Below are 24,386 nucleotides of genomic sequence, written 5' to 3'. Positions count from 1 at the left end.
TAACATGTCATGTGAGAATACAAATACACCGGGGGGGGATCAACCAGGCTGACCTCAGGACCTATTATGAGTGTTACGCTGGCATGCGAATGAAATATCTGCTTTGCTGGTTTAAAGGTTAATCTTAATAAGAATAAATACAGGATATGTGCGACCTGACATTAGCAGAAGTCATTTAGTTGTCACAGACGACTAATTAGGTCTCCATGTGAAGGTGTGAAATTGGATCTTGACGCACAAAATGTAGCAAATCACAGCTATTAATTCAGATTGTTGCAAATATTTGCCTCTCTCAGCCTGGACTTCCAGGCAACTGGACAAACACACTCCACTTTCAGAGTTAACCTTTAAACACGGTGCTTAAGTCGTCTTCGTTTCTTCCCATCATTATAGCATGTAAGCCCTCTTAATTTAGCCCGGCTAGGCTGCCAAACGAATCCCCATTACAGCCACTAACTGCTTTAATGCTACTGCTTTAAGCTGCGTCTCTGTGAGGCCACAGACAGCTTTATCACTACTCTCATGTCCTGTGTCTGCTAACACAGAGACAGCAGTAGGGCTGTGTTACACCACAGTTGTACCACTGTAAAACAAGCTATTATAATGTGTTTTTATCAGTCAATGGTGATTTTAATCAGAGTTCCCACACATTTTCATGGACAAAATCTAAAAACCTTTCCATGACTTTCCAAGGACCCATAATAGTTTTTTTTGCAGCTAGCTGGCATACATAAAGGGAAAGAGACAGGATGTGGGGAAAAACTGGAAAAACATACGTGACGGTTAAATAAATGTTGTCACGCATCGATGCACATTAGACCACATTAGACAACTTCATGAAATTAATTTTCCATTTTGTTACGTTACATGGAAGATTATCGGATTGTTTACTATGACAATTTCATTACACAAAACAAAATTCCATGACTTTTCCAAAACTTTCAATGATTTTTAACCATTTGAAACCTGGATTGACGTTGATATTGTTGTTCTGCGTTCAGTCCTTCCACAGGTGTTTTGAGCGCTGAGCAAATTGGTTTGATTGAATTTAGTAGTTTTATAAAACGATATTTAAAAAGCTAGGGGAAAAAACAGTTGCGAAAACTGTATTCATAATATTATATATTTACAGTAATGTGAAGGGATTATTACATTTACAGCAATTTTTAAAGTCATTTCCTTGCTTGGCATTGTTTTTTTACTTTCATTTTTTCTGCTTATGTCCAGGTTATTGCCTCATACTTTTTACTAATTTATTTCAATTTTGTGAGTAATTTCTTCTTATAAGTTGCACTTTGCCTTCTTCCCATTTCTGAAAAAATAAACAACAACAACAAACAATCCAGATTACTGAGGTTACAAACGGTTAAAAATTCATTGACTTTTACCAAACTTTTAATGACCTTTTACTAGTTCCATGACTTTTCCAGGTATTTTATGACCATGGGAGCCCTTTTTAATTCACTGTACTGACCTACTCATTTACCGAACTTAAAAAGATCTAATGTAAGGCAAATTAATTGCTGTGTAAGTGCTTACACACATGAAAAAACACTGGAGAAACAGACTACCCAAAATAGAAATTCCAAAAGGACTCTCTGGAACCAGACATTTTTGAATGCTATCCAAACTCACAATTCCCCATGTGTTTTTCATTTGCCTGTCCTAAAAAAAACTGCACTTCCGTGTAACTTTCTGTGCGGTGAAGGAGGGGCTGCAAATGCAGAGCCGAGCTGAGAAATACATTCAGTAATCTTGCAGGTCTTACCTCGACCTTTGTGGGAGTCAATGCCTGCCAGAGTCGCTATGGTGACTGGCTGTGACTTATTATTCCCGGCCAGGGGATATTGGCCTGTGTCTTTGCTCTGGGACTCCTGGCTTTCACATTTGCCATTGTACGGCTGCTCTTTCCTCCTGAAACGGTTGGCTATGAGCTGCCATATGCTCGGCTCTTCCTGAACTGGTTTGGAAGATAGTTTTGTTGGACAGAGGGGCACCTCCATCACCTTGACCTTCCCCATGCTGTGGTACTGAATGTACTGCATGCCCCCATCCTCACTCTGCTCAGTGGAAGTCGGAAGCGTTCTTCCTGTGAGGTACGAGAAAGGCCGCGGAGGCATTGTTGTATCCTCAGCCGTGCTTGTAGTCCGAGAGCACTCCTTTACCTCCTTTTCAGACCCTAATGTAACTTTGTCCCGGGGCCGAGTCCTCCTGATTCGCAGACTGAGGCTCCGTCTTAAGGAGCTCAGTGTACTTTTTGGAGCATCAGATTTACTACATTTGGGAGAAGATTTTGTATCTTTATCAGTGTCCCTTTCCTTGCCCTTTTCTTGAGATGCTTTCCCAAAAAGCCTCCAACGAAAGCCCCCTTTGAGCAAGCCTCCTCCATCGCTGCCTGTGTGGCTGCAGCTCCTCTGGCTGTCTATCTCATCATCAGAGCCCCTCTTCCTCAGCTCCAGTACTGTCATACTGACAGGCCGGGGCCTCCAGCTCCTCTGGCGCAGTCTGGCGGTCACCTCAGCGGGGACCGAAGGCCGCTGAGGTGCAACAGCATTGAGGCCATCCACAGCCCTCAGCTCAGCCTTTCTGTTCCTGATCTGCTGGTTGTTTTCTAAAATGCTTGCCCTCTTGAGGGGGTTCTGGGTCTGGGGCTCCAACAGGACTGGGCCTGGGCCTGCCAGCATGCACACACTCCTGGGCCTCCGCAGCCGCCTCTCTTGTTCAGGTTGGGAATCTCTTTGCTGCTTGACTGAGTCGCCATACATGCTCAGCGGTCTCCTACCTAGCGGGGCTTCATCCTGACGTGACCTTCGCAACACGGCCCGAGGCAGAGAGCTATGTCCTGCGACTGGGCCATGTTCCCCAAAAAAGAGCCCTTTAGCATGGACGGTGACGGGTCGTAATGTTGCGCTCTGAATGTGTTGCTCCTGGGTGTCTGTCTGAGCGTCTGCCACGTCTCTGTCTCTCTGCAAGGAGTTACCGTAGTTCTTGAAGGGCTGTTTAAAAAACCCGTCAGTCTTCATTTTTCCCTCTACCTCTGCCAACTCCTCCTCATTCTCCTCCACAACTACCTCCTCTCTTTGTCTCCTAGCTCTACCTGTGCGGCTCAGGGAGGGCCACCTGTCAAACTCCTGCCGTGCCCTGCCCAGCCTCGGGCTGCTCTCCATTGGCACGACTCTGATTATCTCTCCTCCTGGCTGGCAGTTCTCCACCTGGGTGTGGGTGACCCGGCCCATTCCCAGCCCTGACACCACCGCATCTCCCTGTGTTTCGTTCAGGATGACTGAGATGTGGTAAACGGTTTTCCCCTGCTGCTGTTGGCCAATAACTGTACTCCTCGGGGTGGCATCCACGGTCCCACTGCTCAGGAATAGCATGGCACTTCACTCAAATTGATTCACACATACATCCTTATTCACAAGTGTGCAGCACAAGGAAATGTTCACATTCTGCCCAGGAGTAGTTGAGATTCAGCTCATAAAGTCCTTCATTTGAAGACTAAATTCCTATGCCAGGCATAATCCTTCACCTTTGACATGGGAAAAAAACTTCAAACAAGTTAGAGCAAAGCCTCGCTGCCACCTGCATCCTCTGGCTCCTTTCCTCACACAGACTCACACAGGCATTTAGACGGTAGCTGCCCGCTCCCCGCACTTTGTTCTACCTGTCTCACACAGGCAGATGAACAAAAGAAAAACTAGTTATCCACTGATTGTTTTGCCTCAAAGTCATATCTGTAATAGCTGCAAAAGTTGTAACTAAAAAAAAAAAAAATCACCTTTCCTCTTTGGCAGTTACGAACTGTGAGCAGTCCTTGTTGTTGGCGGTGCAGACAAACCTCTTAATCTCTGAGCTCTTGCCATGCAGAGCATGAGGGAGTGTGTCTCTGTTTGAACTTTCAGCTGCCTTCCAACCCCCCGGGACACATGGAAAACAAGGAATGGATCCCACAGGCATTAAACACGCCCTCCTGATTTCTGCAGAGCTGCTAGTAGCCCCCAGAGACGTAAACAGACAAAAGTGAACATGAGCTTGAGAGAAGACTGAGCTGATTACACACATGGCTGAAATAAACAAAGATGACCGGCCATGAACACTGGACAATGGACACTTTGTCTTCTGACCAATGGGAAACCACAAAAAGGGAGATGCTTCCCCATGTTTTAACCCCGTTTAAAACTGAGAAAATTGGTCTGAGTTCTTTCAAACACATGGGAAGAAGGCAATGAGCAACTGAATGAGAAATGGCCCAAAAATTTCAAGAAATTTGTAAAAAAAAAAAAAAGTACAAGAAAATCAACTGAAATAAGCAAAAAATAATCAAATACATTTAAAAGAAAAAAGTAAATAACCTTAAGAAAGTGCATAAAATAAAAAAGACTATATTTTTTCTGTAACATAATATAAAAAAAATAAAATATCTATATTTTATAATTCTAAGAATAAAAGCCCATCTAAAAATCATCCCACAGCTATTTTTCAAGTAATTTTCTTGTCATTTTTTACTTTTTTGTTCTTTTCAATATTCTGGACATTCCTTGCCAAGTTGCTCATTGTCTTTTGTCTTTTTAAATTTTAAAAAGAAATCGCACCAATATGTATGGATGGAGCATATTAGATACTATCCAAAAAAGGAAAAATGTCCAGAAAAATAAATCTATCATTTTTATGTTTTTATATATTAAAGTTATGTTACAGAAAAAAAATATTTTATTTTTTCAGTTTTTTGGGGATATTTTTTTAAGATATTATTTAATATTTAAGTTGCTCATTGGCATTTTCCCATGTTTTCAAAAGAAATCAAACCAATTTTCTCAGGTTCTATATGTTCAAATGCTTGTGAAAGGCATCTGAATGCAGCACAACAAAACCAATGTTGATCCCGGTTCTAAAGGGTTAATGGAAGAAGAGAAAATAGAGTTGACCAAGTTCTTTGTTAATTCATCCACATTTTAGTGTCCACAACACCGCGTTAAATTAAAGGGTCGAGCATAGCTGCACTGTAGACATGTAGCACAGTTTGGTCATATCTCTGATAGAGAAAAACTATTAATAAAATGTCTCTCGCTGCAGGCCCAAAAGAACACGAATGCAAACATAACCCGTGGTAGTAACATGAAGCATGCACAAACACACCACGCTTCCAGTAGCTCCCACTACCCAGCAGCCCACACACCGTGGGAGAGCTTAATGGGCCGAACAGCCTTGACATTTTTCTGTTCCATTTCCTCCTTTTCACAGGTGTGCTGCTCTATGATGCTTTAGTGAGATGAAATGGGGGCCCATCAAATATAGGACCAGGACGTATATACAGAGAGCATCATCTGAATAGAGCCAGATTTTACCTGCTCAGCTCTGCAGTGGTTACAGTGCGGTTTGGGCTGGAACACTGCCCCTTTGTGGTCAAAACGAGAAAAATGTTGGTGGGAAACAAAACTGTGGAATTTTGCCCTGAGGTTAAATCTTATCAAATATCATCAGTGTTGGGATAATTTGCCAGAACAATGTTTTCATGACACTAGATCAGAACAACCCTCTCTATGTTTTGATATTACACATGAACCTCTCATTACAAGATTTCCTGTATGACATAATGAACCAAGACACAGGTGCATGATCAGAGTTTTGCATTATGAGGGGTTTTTGGCAGAGAAAACCTACAAGAAAATGGCACTACTCATTCTCAGAGTCTGTCACTGTGGGAAATCCAGTATAACCATGAAGGTGGAAATTGCACTTCAAGTTTTACAGCAGCTTTATGATTCTCACTAGCACTTGATTTAACACTTTGAAACCTGCGAAAAATGTCTCAGTTTCTTTCAGAAACACGGGAAGAAGGCAATGGGCAACAAAAGAAGAAATAACCCCAAAATTAGTAAGAGATTACTAATAAGTGTGAGAAATTTACCTATAATTAGTTAGAAATAAGATAAAATAATTTGTAAAAAGTGCAGGAAAATTACCTGAAATTAGACCAAACCAACAAAAGAAGTAAAAAAAAAAACCCAACTAAACTAAAAAAGAATAAAATAAAATAAAATGAAAGGGAAAAGGGACATTAATTGGAAAAGTGCTTGCAAGATTTTGTAACATAAATTTAAATATGTAAGTATGACCATTAATGATATAGTATTTCCTCTGTTCTTTCCCTCAAAAAATTGTTTCTTTGCTTTTGAAAAAGATTTTTTGTGAATCTATTAATATCTTGCACATTATGGAGCATTTCTTAGCAAATTGGTCTTTGCCTTTTTCCCTATGTTTCCAAAAGAAATCGCACCAATGTGCTCAGAGTTCAAAGGTTTAAATACTTGTGAAAAGTGACGTTGCTCCAGGTTTCAAAGGTTTAAAGACACCCTTAAGTCATCCAACTGCTGAAACGCTGATCATTTCTTCAGGCTGAAGGAAAAACGTGCTCCAAAATTATATTACTTAAGGCCTTTGCCAGTTCACACCATTTCACAGTACACGTGAGGACTGATACTGGAGGTGTTTGTTGATGCATTTTTCCTTTTGTGTTCTTATCAGCAGACTGAGTGGTGCTGGAATGACGACAATTGAAAATATTTGAAGGATTGTTTCAGGAAACCCAGTGCTTTACCTACTACCACGTGCTGCAACCACACACAATCAGGGAAACCTGATGTTTCTTACAAGAGAGTAATACCAGTAAAATGTCAATGTTAGGCTTCATGTCAAGCTGTCAAAGCTCACCGTGCCGGCCTTTACCTGTGTCTAGGAAGCAGGGATTTGGAACGATATGAGGCTCATCGTCAAGCAAACAGTCCTTTTCACTCCAGTGGATCCGGTGGTGTCGAGTTCGTCTGCGACCCCCGAAGCACAGCAACATGGTGTACCTCAAAGGGCCTTCTCTATGACTCACAAAGCATCCATTCAAAACGAAAACATCCAGGTGCCTGTGATATCATGTGTCAGTCCAAATTGTTGGTCATCTTTTCATTTCCCTCTCCTCATGGGTTTTTCTTTTGCCTCTTTAAGCATTTCTGTGAAAAATATCCTTGCAGCTCAATCTCTCAGCTCGAACACGTCGGTCCTCTGTTGCTGTTGTCCAGCATGAATACAAAAATGTCTCTTTTGTCAGCTGAATCATGCTGTGGCCATGATGTGCTCTTCATGCAGACCTGATAATGTGGTTACCAGCAGAAGCTCGCCCCCTTACTGGACAGTCTGAGGAAGTGGCCCAGAGAGGCCGTGTGTGTCACGGTTCACTCGGAGTCGTTTCCTCCTGGTAATTCGTTCTGCAGGTGTTGGCGAACAGGGTCCCACATAAGAAACACTGATAGGATTAAAGGTAATCCGCTATCCTGTTGTCTCTCTGTTGTGGTTCGATCCAGAGGAAACCTGCGCTGCGGTAAATCCAGAGATCTCAAAGTGCTGACCTGCTAACAGAGCTTCTCTTGTGTGCCCCTCTCTCCTCCTCTGTCCCACAGCTCAGTGTTTCTCCCTCTTGTAACCGTATCTTGACGGCAGCTGGGAGGGTTTTTTAGAAAAACTGGATTAGCATGTTTTGAGGTTTTCTGAATTACCCTCCGCCTCCGTATCTGTGTGTACACATCAGGCTGATTGTGAGCAGATGTCACGCTGTGTGTGTTGGCCATTTATCTGTTTATCTGTGTGTGTCACTGTTACAGACATCAGTGCACTGTTGTTGTTTTGCCAACAAGGCTCTGACTGACCTGAATTTGTCCTTTACTTCCCTAAGGCTACATTCAAACTCCTTACTTACACAAAAGGTTTTCTTGGTTATGTTTAACGAATTCTGAGCATTTTTGTTGTCGTTGGGTATTTTTGGACCAAACAGTTCTGGGGACTCCATGAGAGGATGCCCACTGGAGAGCTCCCCCGATAACTGAATACCTTCAGGGGCTTTTTTCTTTTTGCATTTACACTGCCAATACTGAAGGATTGAGGAAGTGACATAACACCTAACTGTAACTAACTAACAGGATGAAATGTTTTCTATTGGACTCTCTCTGTCCACGAGCAACAAAACTCAATGACACGTGCTGTTTTGAGTGTAACTTCTATTGGACGCCCCGTTTGTATTATTTTACTTGTTCATGTTGAAAGCACTGCAGTGGATGAGGAACAGCTGATTCATGAGGCTGAATTTTTAAATTATTTCTTAAAGCAAAACATTCCTACAAGAAAATTCTTGTCATAGTTTGAGGTAACTTTTGAAATTAGACAACCTCGCTCGGATGTCTCCATGCTGCAGTCACCCGCGACTGTAAGCCTGGAGATAGTGAGCGGCTGAATTAGGAGAGGTTTTCACAGGATCATCAATTACCTTCAGGGCTTAAGCAATTTCAGGGGTTGTGATACCTTCTGAATACCTATTAGCAGGAAGCAGAGGGTAGATACTTCTGAACAGCAGACGTGACAGACAGGCAGCACTGGCGTGTTTATATAAGGACGCAGACATTATGTCCGACAAACGCTGGTGTTGTCTAGCATATTGCATGATGCATCCAAGCCACGAGTAAAGCTTACTAACCCGCCGCCAGTATCAGAACATGAGTCAGTGTGAGGAAGACAGCCGTGCACATATGTACACTCGTCTGAGGAGACAGTTTGCTTTGCTCTGGCAAACAGGGTAACAGGAACAGTCGATGAAGGTGACGACCCGACTGAAGATAATCAGCATGAGGCTCATAGGTGGATGTAGTCGAAACCTGCCTCATTTTTTTGTCAATAAGGTGTTGCTGACCTCACTCGCACATACACAACAGCAGCAAGGCTCACACCTGACGAGCATCCAGCATTCTCTGGCATCGCTCAGAAAAACAACAAAAACTCTGGTGTTCTCTACTTTCTGAAAGCACAAACATACACGTGTCAGCTGCATAATTCAGAGGTGTTGGCTGAGAGCTTTGCATGACAAATCACTGCCAAAGCTTGCGACTCTGACTCACAAGGTTTTATGAGACTAAATATGTTTATGACTTTTCTTTTTTCAGGTATTGATGTCACGCTTTCAAATATAACTGCATGTGAACACAAGAGCTTATTGCACAGGGAACAGAGGAAGTGATTCAGTAAAAGTCCTTGATTGAAGGGACCTCTAACCTCCATGGACAGAGTCAGAAAGTGACTGGCGTCATCACAGACCAGAGACATGAGCTCTGAATTGCTAATGGACAGCGTACAACGTTCTGCTGGAGGCTTCAATCATACCAAATGACTCCTGACACCATCGCTTGGATTTTCAATTTCAGCTGGTTGCTAGTAGTAGTAGTGCTCCTTTTTGGCAAAAATGTTGAGACTTCAAACCAAGGGAAAAGGGAATAAAACTTCTCACAGAACATTTCTAGAAAACTATGTGGACATGTATTTGGGCTTCACTGCTTAAAATCTAAATCATGTTAATATAACATCTAGGGGTTAACAGAGTTTTTTCAAGACCAGTACTGATTATTAGCAGTTCATGAGGCAGACAACTGATACTTGAAACTGATACGCATTTACAACTAAACTGAAAATATTTTTCAATATTTCGAATTTGGAATATAAAAAAATTCAACACAAAATGATGTTTAAATGCCTTTAGCAAATGTTTAATCAAAACTGAAACATTCATCAGCAAGTTCCCAGCAACTTTTTTTTTTAAGTCAAGTGAAAATTAAAAAAAAAAAAAAAGCATAAATAATGAGAGCGCCCTAAGGTTTTACAAAGTAAAGGTTCCTCTCATGCTGACACTTTCTTGCACTTGTTAATAAATTAATTCTACATGTTTGACTGCACAGACTTAGCCTTCTTTCATTCCTTCCTGTTTTTTTTTTTTTTTTTTTTTGGTCTAATAGCATATGAATTATTTTAATGTCGTAATAAGTCCTTATCTCCATAATTATTCATTTAATTTCAGATACAGTTATACAGCAATGTTAAGCTACGTGGTTACTTGTAACCAGATAAAAAACTGTTATGAACTTTTATCAGATTAGGAACTTATAACGCAGAAAGATCTTGAAATCTTGAATCCAGAAGTATGTTTTCAGTCATGTTGTTGCTGAAAGGATTCAGTTAAACTAAATGAACTGATAACTCAATTGGCCATTGTCAGAAAAACAATCATTAAGGTAGCAAAAGTGATAAATATTTTCTGTGTCCAGTTTCTCAGTTATGACAATTTTCTGCTTTCTTTAGTCTTCTGAGATAATAAAGTGGATACATTTAAGTTCAAGACTGTTACTGCTGATAAAAAACAAGCAATGATGACTTTACCTGATGGGCATTAAATGACTAATGGAAATAACAGATAACTGCAGCGCTTCAGTCATGTCATGTGTAAATTCTTTTGCATACTGTAAGGGGATTAGTAAATCACTTCTAATAATAGTGCAGGTGTTCTTGTGGATTTCTTAGGCGTGCAGCGATCAAGTTTCATACCAACAAGGACTGAACATGCCACAGTGGTAACCCTATTAGGGAAAAAATAGCTAAAATTAAAGATCTGTCACTGCATCTTTAAGAAAAAGAATGGGGAATAAATTATCACAGTTAATTATAGGTGTGGGCAGTCAAGAGGGAGCACCGATGTTTTCCTGGGTGTGACTATTCAGCTCTCTGTGGCACAATTAACATTTGATGTGAATCCCCCCAAAATTATAAACAGGTCTGTGAAACAGCAAATTCCCTTGACAGATGTGAATTATAATTTGATAAAGAAACACACACTGTAATGCTTGTTATGGCTTAAAAACTGAAATGAGGTGTTTCTCCTTTAAATTAATGTACAACAGTATTTATTCCTGAATGCAACAGTGAGAATCGCTTGGATGTAATGCAAACAAACTGCAGTTTTGGTGCGACAGAAGCCAATCTGTTCCTCTGTACATGCAGGAACACATGTACTGTGCACGTAAAAACACACAGTGAGAATAAGTAGACACGTGCTTTTGATTCCCCTACGCCTAGGTGATTAAGCAGCTCCAGTGATTACAAAATGACCTCACAGTTTTCAAAAAGACATCAATTTACCAGACCCCTTCCACCCTCCCCTCTCTGCATCCACACTGAATTAATATCTGCAAACGAAATAAGTCAGGAGAATCACACACAAAGACAGAAGGCCGACAGACAGCACAGAAAGTTTATGATAATTATGCTTGCAGTAGTGGCATTGAGCGTGGGCGTAGAGCTTTTTAAAATTCAGCTGCACTAGCGACGAGCATACGTCACCATTGCTCCACTGCAGAGAAAATGATAGGTTCGAGGACGTCTGTGGGAGGTTGTGAAAAAATTCCAGACGCTTCTGTCTCTAAAATTCAGGTTTTGAGAGAGAGCTTGTGCGTTCTGTATCGTGTGTGTGAGAGAACGTCGGAGAATGTATGAGATTGAATGGGAGAGAGACGGTGAAAGAGTGTGTACTCGTTGCATAACCTAAGCTATACGAGCAGCATGAAGGCCCCTTATTAAAATGTTTGACATCCAGGATGCTCACCGCTCATTTTCCCTTTTCCTCTGACAGAAAAATGAAACATAAAGTGCTGGGGAACAGTTTGCAGCGTGAGTTTGTACCTGCAGATGTACTGAACATGCATGGGTGGATGAATAGGCGGTAGTCTTGACTTTTTGACTGTTGCTTCTTGCAAACCATCACAACCGCCCTGCAGCCAATATGTTACTATTCGCTTGATGTGTCAGATGAAGAAATTAAAGGTGCAGAAAACTGTGGATGAGGTCTGCAGACTTGGCCAGAGAGGATGGAACAAGTGAACACAGAAAAAAGGTCAACTCAACAACTGGGAATGGGCGGGGGGGAAACACAGAGGCATATAGCGGTTTGTAGAAGATGACAAAATGACCAGTGAGAGCACGTAGGAGGAAGCTGCAGAGAGATGCACAGTTTTTACTGGCAGGTTTGTGTGGGCTGGTGGCTCCCAGTCCTCCTCCTCCTCTACACATTAGTTTGCAAACCCCCGCTTACTTCTGGTGTCATCTTTTGAAACTTGCCTTCAAACTCCCTTTTATGCAAGAGCTTTGATGTGGTTTTGCATTCTGTGATCTTTATGATGTAGGAGTTGTAATATCAGTATTATTTTTGGCATTATTACACAGAGGGACAACCTGATAGACTAACATCACGGAACAGGGATGAGACGTGCTTGATTAAAGTGGATAAATTCACTAAACAGTGACTGCTATATTGTAGAGATGCACTGATTTATTGGCCGAACATCAGTATCAGCTGATATTTGATCTGTTGACTGCATATTGGTTTATCTGTTAAAAAAAAAAAAAAAAAAGACATTCACTGATGGCAGTGGCTGATGTTTTACTGTTTTGTTACATTAACTTTAGGCAGGTTAAAAAGCAGGGTTCAATTAACGTTATGCCATGTTTGGGACAGACAGAGATCTTCCCTGGGACGCCTTCGGGATGAAAGCACATCAACGCCTTTGGGGATGCACCGATTTTTTTCCCCCTGATAATCACAATCAGAAATGCTACATTGTCAACAACAAATCCGTGTCAAAATCAGCAAGAGGAGAGCTAGTTAATGTTCGCTGTTAGCAGCTGGTGGCCAGAAGGTTGAGCTGCATGATGACGCGTTCAAGCTCTATTGTTCTATATTCTCTACTTGTTCAGCATTATTGTCTGGCCTCTATTTTTAGCCTCCAGGGTCTCTTGCCTCTGCTTTGCATTGTTTGTCAAAGCTCTTTGTAAAATCGTTTTTCAAAAATTCTATATAAATGAAGTTATTATTATTAAAGTTATTATTCATGACAACCTTATATCACATGCTTGGCTAACCAAGTGTAAATCTATTATCTACGGCCAAATCAGTTAAAAATCTAACTTTGTAACTGCTAAGTTACAGTTATGTTAGTATTTACTATCTCATTATTTGCATTTTTTCTTTTATTGTTATTATTTTTTTTCATTTAATCTCCCTTTTTGCAAACAGGAATGTGTTTATTGGTAGAAATATTACTCAGAATTATTATCATTATTTTTATTAATTGCTTAATTATTGATACCGTGTGTTGAAAACCAAATAAATAAATTGGTTAAAAAAGGCTGTTTCATGAATTTGTATGATTGAATTGGTGGCCATTTAAAAATTGTGTAATGAAGCACTGAATGACTTTAAAACAGTAGAGCAATTATTTATAAAGATTTTGTTGTGTTTGGTTATTATTGGTTGTTATTTTAAATGTGGTTATCGATACTGTATCAAAATTTCACAATCATTGCATCCCTAGTGGAGTGAGCTCTCTGTTGACATCTCTGTGCAGCGTTTAAAGTCAGAGGTAAGACACAGTGTGTGAGGCCCAATTTCAGCTGAAAGAAATCCTTCACACTGCTGTATCATTTAGACGAAGAGCTCTGAGTACTGAAAGGACTACTGCCAGCTTTGCACACGACACTTTCTTGCTCACCAACATCTATACCCTCCAAGCGATCATGCCAAATTGATCATCTTCTTTCTCCAATTTCCTCCTTGTAACAGCAACATGTAATCTGTCATGCACCATCTGGCCTTCAGTTGCATTCTTGTATCTCACTGCCATCATATTGTAACAATGCTGCAGTTGTTAAAATAAATGGAGCTGCCAATCACAACATTAGTCAGCCTCAAACTGACGTCATCTTGCTACGATACAATAAAGTTCTCTAAACTATTAAGCCAGCTCTTTTTTAGTTCTGGTTTCTTCAATATGCCCTTGCTACTCTTAAATGATTCTCCGGAGATGCCAGTCAGAACATCAACCTTTACAATCAGTCCTTCCTGTGGTTTACATGCAAAACCACAAGTCTGATGGATTTCCTTCGGCTGTATTTCTATAGAAGGAGTAATAAATCTACAGTATGTAATACAATTCTGCTCGATCTTCTTCCTTTTCTTTCCGTGCTGTTCCAAAAAGAGGGCCAAGAATAGCGACACATTTGGGCACAAGCTCCCATGTAATTTCCCACGCCTTTTGTCTCCGTTCCTGTGCCGCCCATGCATGCTGAGACAATAAGCTGGGAGCTTCGTTATGAAGCTGACAACACCATTTTACAAAGAAGTCAGGAGAAAGACCATCATTCCTACTGATGCTACCCCGCTGGCGCTAATAACAGACGAACCTATGGAGCAGCTGCTGACTGATCTAACACAGGAGTCTTTATTTGTTTCTATCAAGCTGATGCAGTTCATGAACCTCAGGTTTACAAAATAAAAACTCTGTGTGAAAAGATAGTGTTCCTCCCTTGATACAGTGCCATTTGCTTCCTGCAAACAGTTATGTAATCAGTTTGCAACAGATAATGGCTCCAGGATAGTGACGCATCATCGATTCGGTATTCAATGTGGGATTAATTGTTGCTATGTTCATTTAACTAGCATATCTGTGACTGATGAAAATCTCAAATCCTCAGCCTGTGAAATAGCTCGGGGAGATTTAGTTCCACAGGTGATTGACAATTAAGCCACGCTCCAACAGTTCAAGTCAAATGACGCTCAGTATGACGGGCACCGTGGTAACTTGGTTACTAGCAATTAGCATGGTGCAAAGGGAGTGATGGGCACAGAAGGGAAGACGCTGAGGTAAACATATAACAGACTGTCTGCAGGTATCAATACTTTAATTCAATGTTTTTAAGACCTTTCAGACAGAATTTGACAAACAGAATTTGAGACTGATTTTTGGACAATTCAACTTTTTCTTATTCAAGCTCAGAGAATCCCCAGTAACGAGTCCTAAAATCCAGAATTGAGTTAGCGTTTCAGCACTCCCAGTTACCTCGTCTTGCAACGACGGGTGTTTTGAATGGGTTTTTGGTTGGAAGCCTGAAACACAAGCTTAAGACACTTAAAATAGGAAATAAAATATGTCAGTAAATACCCTACTTGTGAACTTGAAGGGTGGTTGCTAACAAGAGGCTAAATGAGACTACAGAACATCATCATGCTGTGGCGTCCTGAACACAGCTTTACTGCCTCATTGTGGTGACGATATTAAGTCATGTGACTGTAGTGCAGTTTGTTTATAGCCTGATGTTCACTTTGTTCTTCTAGTGATTGCATTTAGGCTTTAAAAAACCTAAAAGTGGTGTTCATTTCTAAAGATTATCTTACTGAACAGCATGTGTATGTATCATTAATGCTTGTTTGCCACATATTGTTTTTTTTATACTTCATTGCAGGTAAGTATAAAAGTTCCCATGCAGGGGTAGGTTTTTTGTAGGAAAAACATATTGTTAATGGGAACAGCTGCAACTTAAGATGATTTTTATTGTATTATAATCTGCCAATTATTTTGCCAATTAATTGTTGAGTCTATAAAATGTAAAAAAAAAGTGTGCGTCACAATATCCTACAGCCCAAAGTCCCCAAGTGACATCTTCTAATTGCTTTTTTTTGTCCTACCAACAGTCAAAAACCCAAAGATTCCTCATTTACTATCAGAAATGACAAAGAAAAGCAGCAGAGTCTCACATTTAAGAAGCTGTAACCACTAAATGTTTGACATTTTTGCTTGAAATATGACTGAAACAATTTATCGCTGATCAAAATAGCTAACCATTATGTTCCTTTTGATTGACTAATGGATTAATCGACTAATTGTTGCAACTCTATTAACGAGTGAGTTAGGTTAATCTAAATTTTGCCAAAAGGAAGGTGCAAGTATGAAGTAAAAAGACATTAGGGTCAGTGGTAGGTTTAAGATTTGAAACATCAAATGCAGACTTTTACACAAAGGAGTTTAACTAATTTTGACAACAAGAAATTCAAAGATTAATAAATATATAATATAATAATAAAATTAAAATATAATAATAATAATTATGAAATGTTTGTGGCCATTGAAAAATACAAATTGTAATTTTTTAGGAGCTAAACTAAAAAGGTGGAACCTGCGGGCATCCTGTGTTAAGATCTTTGCAAAAAAATCTACTTAATAATAATATCTGAATATCAAAAACACCAAATTGGCAGATATAGATTCCCTCCCGGTGGCTTACACAGACCTGAAATCTCCCCCGAGGCTTTAAAAGTGGGACCTCAGCGTGAAATTGAATAACTTTGAAATCATTTATAGTAAACGTTGTGAACCTCTATCAGAAACGACATGCCATCGGTATTCTGGATGAGAACATGTCCTCAGTCAGACAGCCAGACTCAGAGGCTTAGTTCCACCTCAGTCGCCGTCTACAGTGTCTGAATGACACAGACGTCGAGGCTGGAGAGGCCAGCGCAAAACATCTGTATCCTAATTGGTGAAGTTTTGTGACAGGTCTATTTGTCAAAGTCAGTCTGGAGCAGTTACATTACACGCTCTTCGTGACATTTTTAGGTGCCCTTAACATAATGACACATCATCCTGTCGCTGCCAGGTACATCGGAGGAGGAAACATTTCGTTATATGCCGTGTTTCAGTCCAGTAAGATGTGGGCACGAGCAGCAGGTCGAGGTGAACCAGAAAACCTGAATATGATTAAACTGGACGTGGAGACACTGAGTGATGGTGCCCGACTAGTATTTCCTGCAATTTGGCTTTTGAGAAATGAGGGCTGTCTGACGGCTTTTGCTATAATGTCAAGCAAGTCTGAAAGTGGCAGCACTGAGATGGTATATTTAAAAAAACACAACAGTTTAACAAACTCACAAACAAAACAGTAAAATAGAAACACAAACTCGTCATTTCTCCTTTTTGTCATCTTTGAATGTGAGGATATCAAAACTGCTGATCAGCAGATCAGATTCTCCTCAGGGCACCACGCTGTGCTGAATACACAGTTTCTACAACTCCATCTGATATTCTACCGCAGACTCTTTGTCATTTTTCGACACTGACAGCTGAAAGATATAAAAACACTACGCTGAACTGTTGGCCATCAAACAGAGTAGACAAAAACTGCATGAACCAATTTTTGTTGGTTTGAGGAAACATGAGGGGCCAAAACCCCACGTGAGATATCATGTGAAGAGATAAGTGCTGTGTATTCAACCTGAGGGGGGAAATTGGAAAACAATCTAATGTACTTGGAATTCATATCAACTGATATCCATCTAAACACCTACTTTTTCTTGAGAATCACCACAAGAGATCAACTCGGTTTGCTCAGACTCACATCCAGCCTCCAGATCGAACTCTTCCAAATGCTGACGTGCTGTCTTTATTAGACATGGGGGAGTTCTCCTGCTGGGAAGTGTCAGAATCTAGTCAATTTAATGGAGGCACATATCTGCTGTACCAAAGAAATTCATTTAATAACTTCTGCAGCTCTGTGGCGAGTGTCCAAGCAGGCAGCTGCCGTACAAGTACAGTTAAGACTTTTAAAGGTAAACTTCTGTATTTTTTTTCCTGGACCCTACTTTCCCAAGAGATAGTAATTTTTGAAATTGGTCCAAAATTGAGAGATACTGTAGCAGCTGCAGTGGCGAAACAGGCTACAATGTTATCCATATGAGCCTTTGTGCACTGTCAATAAATGCCCCCTAAAACTGCTTCTTTTTTGCCACTGACAGGTTTAGGTTGTTATTGTATGTGTCAAACAACATTATGGAAAGGGTGCTACAAAGGAAATGTGTTTTTTTTTTCGTACAGTACCTTTCACTTGATCTAGTTTGTTTGTTAGTGTATGTAACCAAGTCTCAAACAAGTTTCATGTTCTGAAATCTCAAACTTTGTCAAAATCAGCTTAATATTTTGCGAATGTATTAAAAATCTTTAAGATGACACTAAAGCTGCGTTTCCTCTGAGCTGGTTGGTTCACTTCAGTTCTGTAAACATTTTTTTGCATTTCGATTGTGAAAAGTTGTGAATGATAACAATGAAATCATTTCTTATCATCCCCATTTTTCGTCAGCCTTTCGCTTTGGGTACCCAGCACACAGACCCGGTACTAAAAGGTGGAGCTAGAAACTCTGCAGTCCGCTCATTGCTCAGTAGAGAATAAACACTCTGAGATGTGGCTGGTTTAACCACTGTTCATAATGTGTCAAGTTTTACATACATTAGTAAACTATAACTATAAATAAAAGGATGTTTTGCAGGCTCTAGCAGCAGCTGTAGACTGATAAAAAATAATTTAATTCACTGGGCTGACTGCCGGCAACTTTTATGGAGGAACTTTTTCTTGTAATGTTACTCAGTGCATGAGATGTGAATCCATCAACACACCTTAAATTTCAATATGACAACTTTGACCACTCCGTCTGAATTAATTGTTTCTCTTGGATGGTTTACACTTTTAACAACAAGTGGATCTTCAAGCATTTAAAAAATCATAATTGCGATCAGATTATGTGAACTGCATGTATTCTAATCCTCATTTTGTGAAAAAAACAAAAAACAAAAAACAACTTGGCAGAGCGTCGTTTGGGAACTCTCTGGCAGCATTAAACCCTTGCTCTTGTTTGACAGAGAGTCAATGCACAAACCTGCTATTTTGAAATATATCATCGAGAGAGACTCAGTCCAGCGTGGTCTTTCATGTTCCGAAAATTTAGGCATGCCAGCCACAGGTGGCAGACTTCACTCTTTATCACCAGTAAACAATAAAATACAGCAAAAGCTGCTGTACGGAGCACTGAGTGACATGAACTCTGCCCAAATGTTAGAGTTCTGCCTGCAGTGAAATTGTTAAACAGATCTAGGGTCCAGGTACCTCTTCTCCTTGAACAAGACCGGTCACAATTACAAGTAGACCAAGAAATGATAAGGAAAAACATTACATTATTCTGTAGTGTTGTCAGACCTGTCTAATAGCAATCTGAGCCCATCAGTGACAAAAACACTCTTAATGGACATAAACTGACCGTGCTCAATAAATTGTAGTGACTGTACTGCAGCCTGTTTCTCTGCTGCAGCTGCTGCTGTCTCTTTCTGTGATGGATCAATTTCCAAAATTGTTGTTTCAATAAGTCACTTAGACATAAAAAATAGGGTTGAGGATAAAGTTTTCCTGTTAGCAAACATCAATGAGAATGATTCAATCATCATCTCAGCACTTTATGCGATAAACTGTCATATTTCTGTGTATTACAGAGGCAGAGCATCGCTGTGTAGACTTAGGCTGCACTAATTTCAGTAATTGAGCAATAGGAACATTCCCACCTGAAACAAATCATTGGCAACAAAGAAAAGTACATCTAAATTGCAATAAATGGGCATTTAGTGAGCATGAGCGAAATATGCTGCACTTCAGATGCTGATGTGCCCCGGTTTATATATTTCATTTACCAGAGGCCTCTTGAATGTACTTAATAGCAAATATCTTCTATGCAGAGCATGTACAGTGTACATTATTATTCAGCATTACTGCCTCATTGAGATCTGAAGTGTCATAACCTCCTACACCTCCAATCCATGCTAACTTTTCAGCAATTGATTTTTTCCCCCTGCCACCGAGGGTGATTGTGTTTGAATATGATACACTAAGACACACACAGTCTCCACAGCCATCCCATATCTTCCCCTGAGTAATACAGAGGGAAATAAGCAGCCTAATGAGCTGAGCACTTTGGTTTGGGCCACAGCAAAACAGCAGAAATGACACAAGAACGTGATCTCCTCCAGGTTCTCCTCCTCCTCCTCCTCTCTGCTTCTGTGTCTCTTCATCTTTAACTCGATCCTATCCGCCCACAACCCTCCATCCCCCCCATGCTTTGCTGAACACTGCATCAGCAGCATCCCCAGGAGAAGGGAGACCTGTTCTTTAACTAGACCCTGACGAATAACTGCCACTTCAAAAACCGCCCAGATGTACTGGCTTTATCTGCTCCCACACTTTCTGGGAGGATGCGATTCTATAATGTGATTCTCTGTTACGTAACCCTGCGTGATAAATAACTGCAGACACTCCAAGATTAATGAGATTCAGGGGAAGCCCCCCCACACCGCCTGATCTACAATAGGAGAAGATGAGGGTTCTGCTATTTTTACTCAGGCATCTCCATAGGTACTCTGGTTTTCTGAGGTCACATGGCTGCCCGCCCCTCGCAGAAGCACACTGCTGCAGTGCACTATTTCTGGGCTCCAGGAAGAGACAGGTGTGAGCGCTTGTGGGGGGAGAAACCTGCTGAAAGGTGCTACAGCGCTCCACTGCTTCAGGGCTGATGGTGGAAAGATGCCGCATGGTGCAAAAAATAACCCCCTCCCCCTGTGTTACCTCCAGTGTGACGAAGGCAGTACAGACAGTTGAGAGTCAAGGTCAGTGTTTGGGTTTCAAAAGGTAAAAGCTTGTGTAGCTCGGTGTTATTTTTGACCAATGGGTTCTTTGTCTGGGTTGAGTCTGAACTGTCTGCATGGCCGCTGCTGCTGCATGCCAATGAGATCAGCGCAGCGGCAGTGTCAGTTATGCGCCTCATCACAGTGACAGCTGCAGGATGGCCGGCATTATGTCGACATCAGTCTCCCTTTCTCATAACCCAAGCCTCGTTTATCTGGTGAAACGCAGGACTGATTTATTCAGATTCATTCAGAGGGCTGATAGAGAACTTTATGAATGACAATACAAAGGTCCAGATTTAAAGCATGATTCTTCTTGTGTAAAGACTTAGATGCATCAGTGAAATAATCTTACATATTGAAATAGGTAAATCTTTATGCAAGAAAAGGTCAGTACTAATGAACAGATTATGTGACCAAATATTATGATTTAAGAAATACTTCACAACTGGAGAGATGGTCTTTTCATTAAAATGCATTTGAAATTGGTGCTGAATGAGAAAACAGAGGAAAATGGCTGTGGCATTTAGTTTTGCTGAAGAAGTACAAAAATAACTACCAGAATGCACTGCGCTGCGCCGGACCAATAAACGCTCCCGCTGGTGGATGATATAATGCCTGCTAGGCCGTTTTTTCCACAGGACACAATAAGATAGCCAGGTGGTAACAAGTACACAGTACACTTCATTTTTACGGCGAAATAGGCTATGAAACAAAAGATTTTTGGTATATATTTTATCTGCACTGCTTACTTTTATCAGAGGTCTCAGTTTTTTTGGCCTCCATTTACATAATACAGGTAAATGATAGTATAGCGCCGTTTCCTGTTCAAAATCCTTGTATTACAGCCAAACAGTGCACGAAAATATATTTACATTTATTTTTTTACAATAATAGTAATAATAATACAAAGCTGATTAAAAATGTCCCTTTAAATGCAGCACTTACTTGAAACTAACATTTCGAAATAGGTACTGTAACGTTTTACACAACCAAATACATAGAGGTCAAGATCCAGAAATAGATTACGTGACCAAATAAGGATGATTTAAATGTAAATTGAAGGCAAATCCGTTTTCAAGACACAGTCAAAATGAAGCTCACACAGTTCTGGGACATTTTGGGAAATGACATAACAAGAAACAAACATACTAAAAACTAAATGAGGTCCACTGAAATTATTCTAAGTAGAGGCAAAACAGGTTTTCCCGAGTGCTGTGTAATGAACATGTCCGTGTCCTTTGATGTTATTCCTTTGTGCTGGTACGCAGTCACACACACACACACACACACACACACACACACACACACACACACACACACACCCACACACACACACACACACACACACACACACACACACACACACTATAGAGCAACATAATGTACTGGGTGCCATTAAACAGGATCAAACAGATGATTAATGTCCCTGAAAGCTAATAAAGCCGCTGAAGACTAAACTGATAACAAGCTGAAAAAGCTAGAAAAAGCGAAGCATGATAACATCTTTCTGTTCGATGATTATTGCATTCTGACTGCAGCGCATTTCATTATCAACAAACCATTACTTGCACATCTGTGTGTGTATTCAGGTGACATCACTGCTTTAATCTTGTACTGACGTCAAGTGATTATCTCTCACCTAATGTCTGCTGGAAGCCAGTCGAAGTTAATGTCAAAATGAGCGACGATTTTAAGGATCGCCATGTTAACCTGAGAGAGGTGATCAGATAAATCAAAACTCATTTTATTCTAATGCATAAATTAAAGGAGTGATGATATTGTGGGCACAAAACTGGCGGATATGAGTTCACTCCTTATTGAACATGCCGGAGACAATGAGTCTGGCAGTAATGGAAATGTTCTTTTACAGTCCATCGCAGCTGAAAATAGAAGTTATTCCAGTCAAGGTATATATGCGTTAAGGTATAAAACTCATTATGATGCTAATGGAAACCCAGGAGGACAAGTATGTGAAAGAAGCAACACCATAGAAAATATTTAGGAGAAACAAGTGATTGAGTGTATATAGTGTCAAGCTCGATGGTAATTTCTTTCTCCTCAAACGGCAAATTATCTTCCCGTGTAAACTGTGTAAGGAGGTAAATGCATGTTTGCTTGTGAAATACTTGACAGATAAGCAGCTGCTCTCAGGGATTCAGTCTGATTTGCGCTGGCTTTCACTTTCGCAGACTTTGCTTTGAAAGCACACACTGGAAAAGTCATGACACATGCACATTCGGTAGGAAACAAACACCACGGAGAATGCAGAACTTACAACGAGCCGGCCATACTTGCTGGGATCCTGAGGGGCACTGACCGTGAACAAAAAAAAAGCTTTCTAATGCCTTCTAATGCTTATTCTAATAATAAAAATATGTGGGAGAGGGATTGCCAATTATCCTCCTCACATGTAAATAGCTGCCCGGTCTGCTGTATTCCTGTTGGTGTCTCCATATTTCCTAATGGTCCAGAAATGACTCATGCTGAAATAGATGTAAGGCCTGGAGAGACATGTATCCATCTCTCAAGGTATTCAAAGCTTACTCACTCACGAGTAATGTCAGCGAGCGCCTTGATGCATGTTGACATTATAAAGTCAGAAATTCCTTCATTCTGTGGCTTCTAAACAGAGGAAACCTCACATATTTCAAAGCGGATGTGGCTATAAGAGGTGCAGTTGGGTGTTTATAATTGGTTCCATCTACTGTCAGTTTAACTCTTTTATATCTGGGCCAGTGTCACTTCCTTTCTGTTGCTTTCAAACGCCTTTGCCAAGTATTTAAACATTTGATCCCTGAGCAGTTCTTTTAAAAACATGCGGAAAAGGCAACAAGAAACTTAGACATACATGTTTTTACTAATTTCTTGCTGTTTTTTTGTTCAACAAATTGTGATAAATTAGGAGATTTAGCAAATTGTGAAAATCTAAGGAAAAATAATATATTTAAATATTTTAAAAGGGCAAGAAAGCAAAATACATTTCTAATCATCATAATTACATTTAAAATGATGTAACAGAGTTATTCTAATTTTAAAATTAATTTACCAGGTTATTACTAACTTAGTGTTTTTTTTAACTTATAAACTTACTTACTAATAACTTAACTTACTAATATATATATATATATATATATATATATATATATATATATATATATATATATATATATATAGTTTTGATTCATTTTCAGGTAATTTTCTTGTACTTTTTACTAATTTCTTACTAATTTTGGGCTTATTCTTCTTTTGTTGCTCATTGCCCTCTTCCCAAGTTTTTGAAAAAAAAAATCAAGCAATTTGCTCAGGTTTCAACGGGTTAATTGATTTGTACTCTCTGTTATTGTGCTTTCCCACTTCTCAATGAGCATGTGTCATCCGCAAACAGCGGCTCGGGGGCAAAGTCACACTACAGCCCTTTAAAGCGAAGATGTCTGTGCTGATTATAAACTTGTCTTCCCAGAAAATGTGACAGGAATAACACCACTGCAGAGAAAAACTCTTCAATGTGAGAAAAGGACATCTTCAATTAAATATACAGGTCACTGGGGGAAAGTGTCCCGCTCCACTCAACCGCAACCACAAAATAAATGGGAAACATAGTCAGTCAAGTGATAAAGACAAGGACAATTCTGGCACAGTGGCCGTTTTTTCATATACTCCAAAAAGACTTCCAGATCCACAGATAATAACCAAAACATAATAGCATCTGTGCACATCCCCTGGAGGAGGGACAGCTGCAGGGAGTAAACAAACGGCTAATCTGACTTTAGCCAACAACTGAGCACTGCCTTGACACAATAAACGGAGGAGATTCATCTAAATCCCAACATAAGCTCTGCCCACGTACTGCGTAGAGACGGGCACTACACAACAGACACCCGCTATTTCTGCATCCCCCGGTGCTCATGGGTAATACCATTTGTTGCAGTGACTCTCTTAGTCTCACTCCAATTTGCTGCGGTGTACCTACTTTGTTCCTCTGTCAGCTGAAATGTATAAACAGAGTTTCACATCAGAGGTCAAAACTCTGCTAGTGTGTGTGTGTGTGTGTGTGTGTGTGTGTGTGTGTGTGTGTGTGTGTGTGTGTGTGTGTGTGTGTGTGTGTGTGGTGGCAGAGCGTCACCACAGGGGGTCACTGTTGCTGTATAAAAATGCTCAATAAATTTAGACAGACTATCACAAATATACTTGCAGCTTCTT

The 24,386-nt window shown here is 40.3% G+C and overlaps 1 protein-coding gene across 2 annotated transcripts in view; it reads right to left on the bottom strand.

The window, feature by feature from the left end:
* The window catches only part of agap3 (ArfGAP with GTPase domain, ankyrin repeat and PH domain 3), a 167,482-nt gene that overhangs the window by 99,818 nt on the left and 43,278 nt on the right, over nucleotides 1–24,386 (bottom strand). The window contains exon 1 of one of the 2 annotated variants that reach the window (XM_042498497.2): nucleotides 1,769–4,107. The exons of the other annotated variant lie outside the window; for it this stretch is intronic. Coding sequence (XP_042354431.2) covers nucleotides 1,769–3,377 — 1,609 coding nt within the window. The 5' untranslated portion in view covers nucleotides 3,378–4,107. Of the gene's footprint in view, nucleotides 1–1,768; nucleotides 4,108–24,386 lie in introns of those variants that run through there. 2 annotated transcript variants of the gene reach the window in all.

This window comes from Plectropomus leopardus, chromosome 12, assembly GCF_026936395.1.
Source record: "Plectropomus leopardus strain MGB_pleo_1.0 chromosome 12, ASM2693639v1, whole genome shotgun sequence".
NCBI lineage: Eukaryota > Metazoa > Chordata > Actinopteri > Perciformes > Serranidae > Plectropomus > Plectropomus leopardus.
Note: the sequence above shows the minus strand (reverse complement) of the source record. Positions and strands in the feature narration are given on the sequence as shown.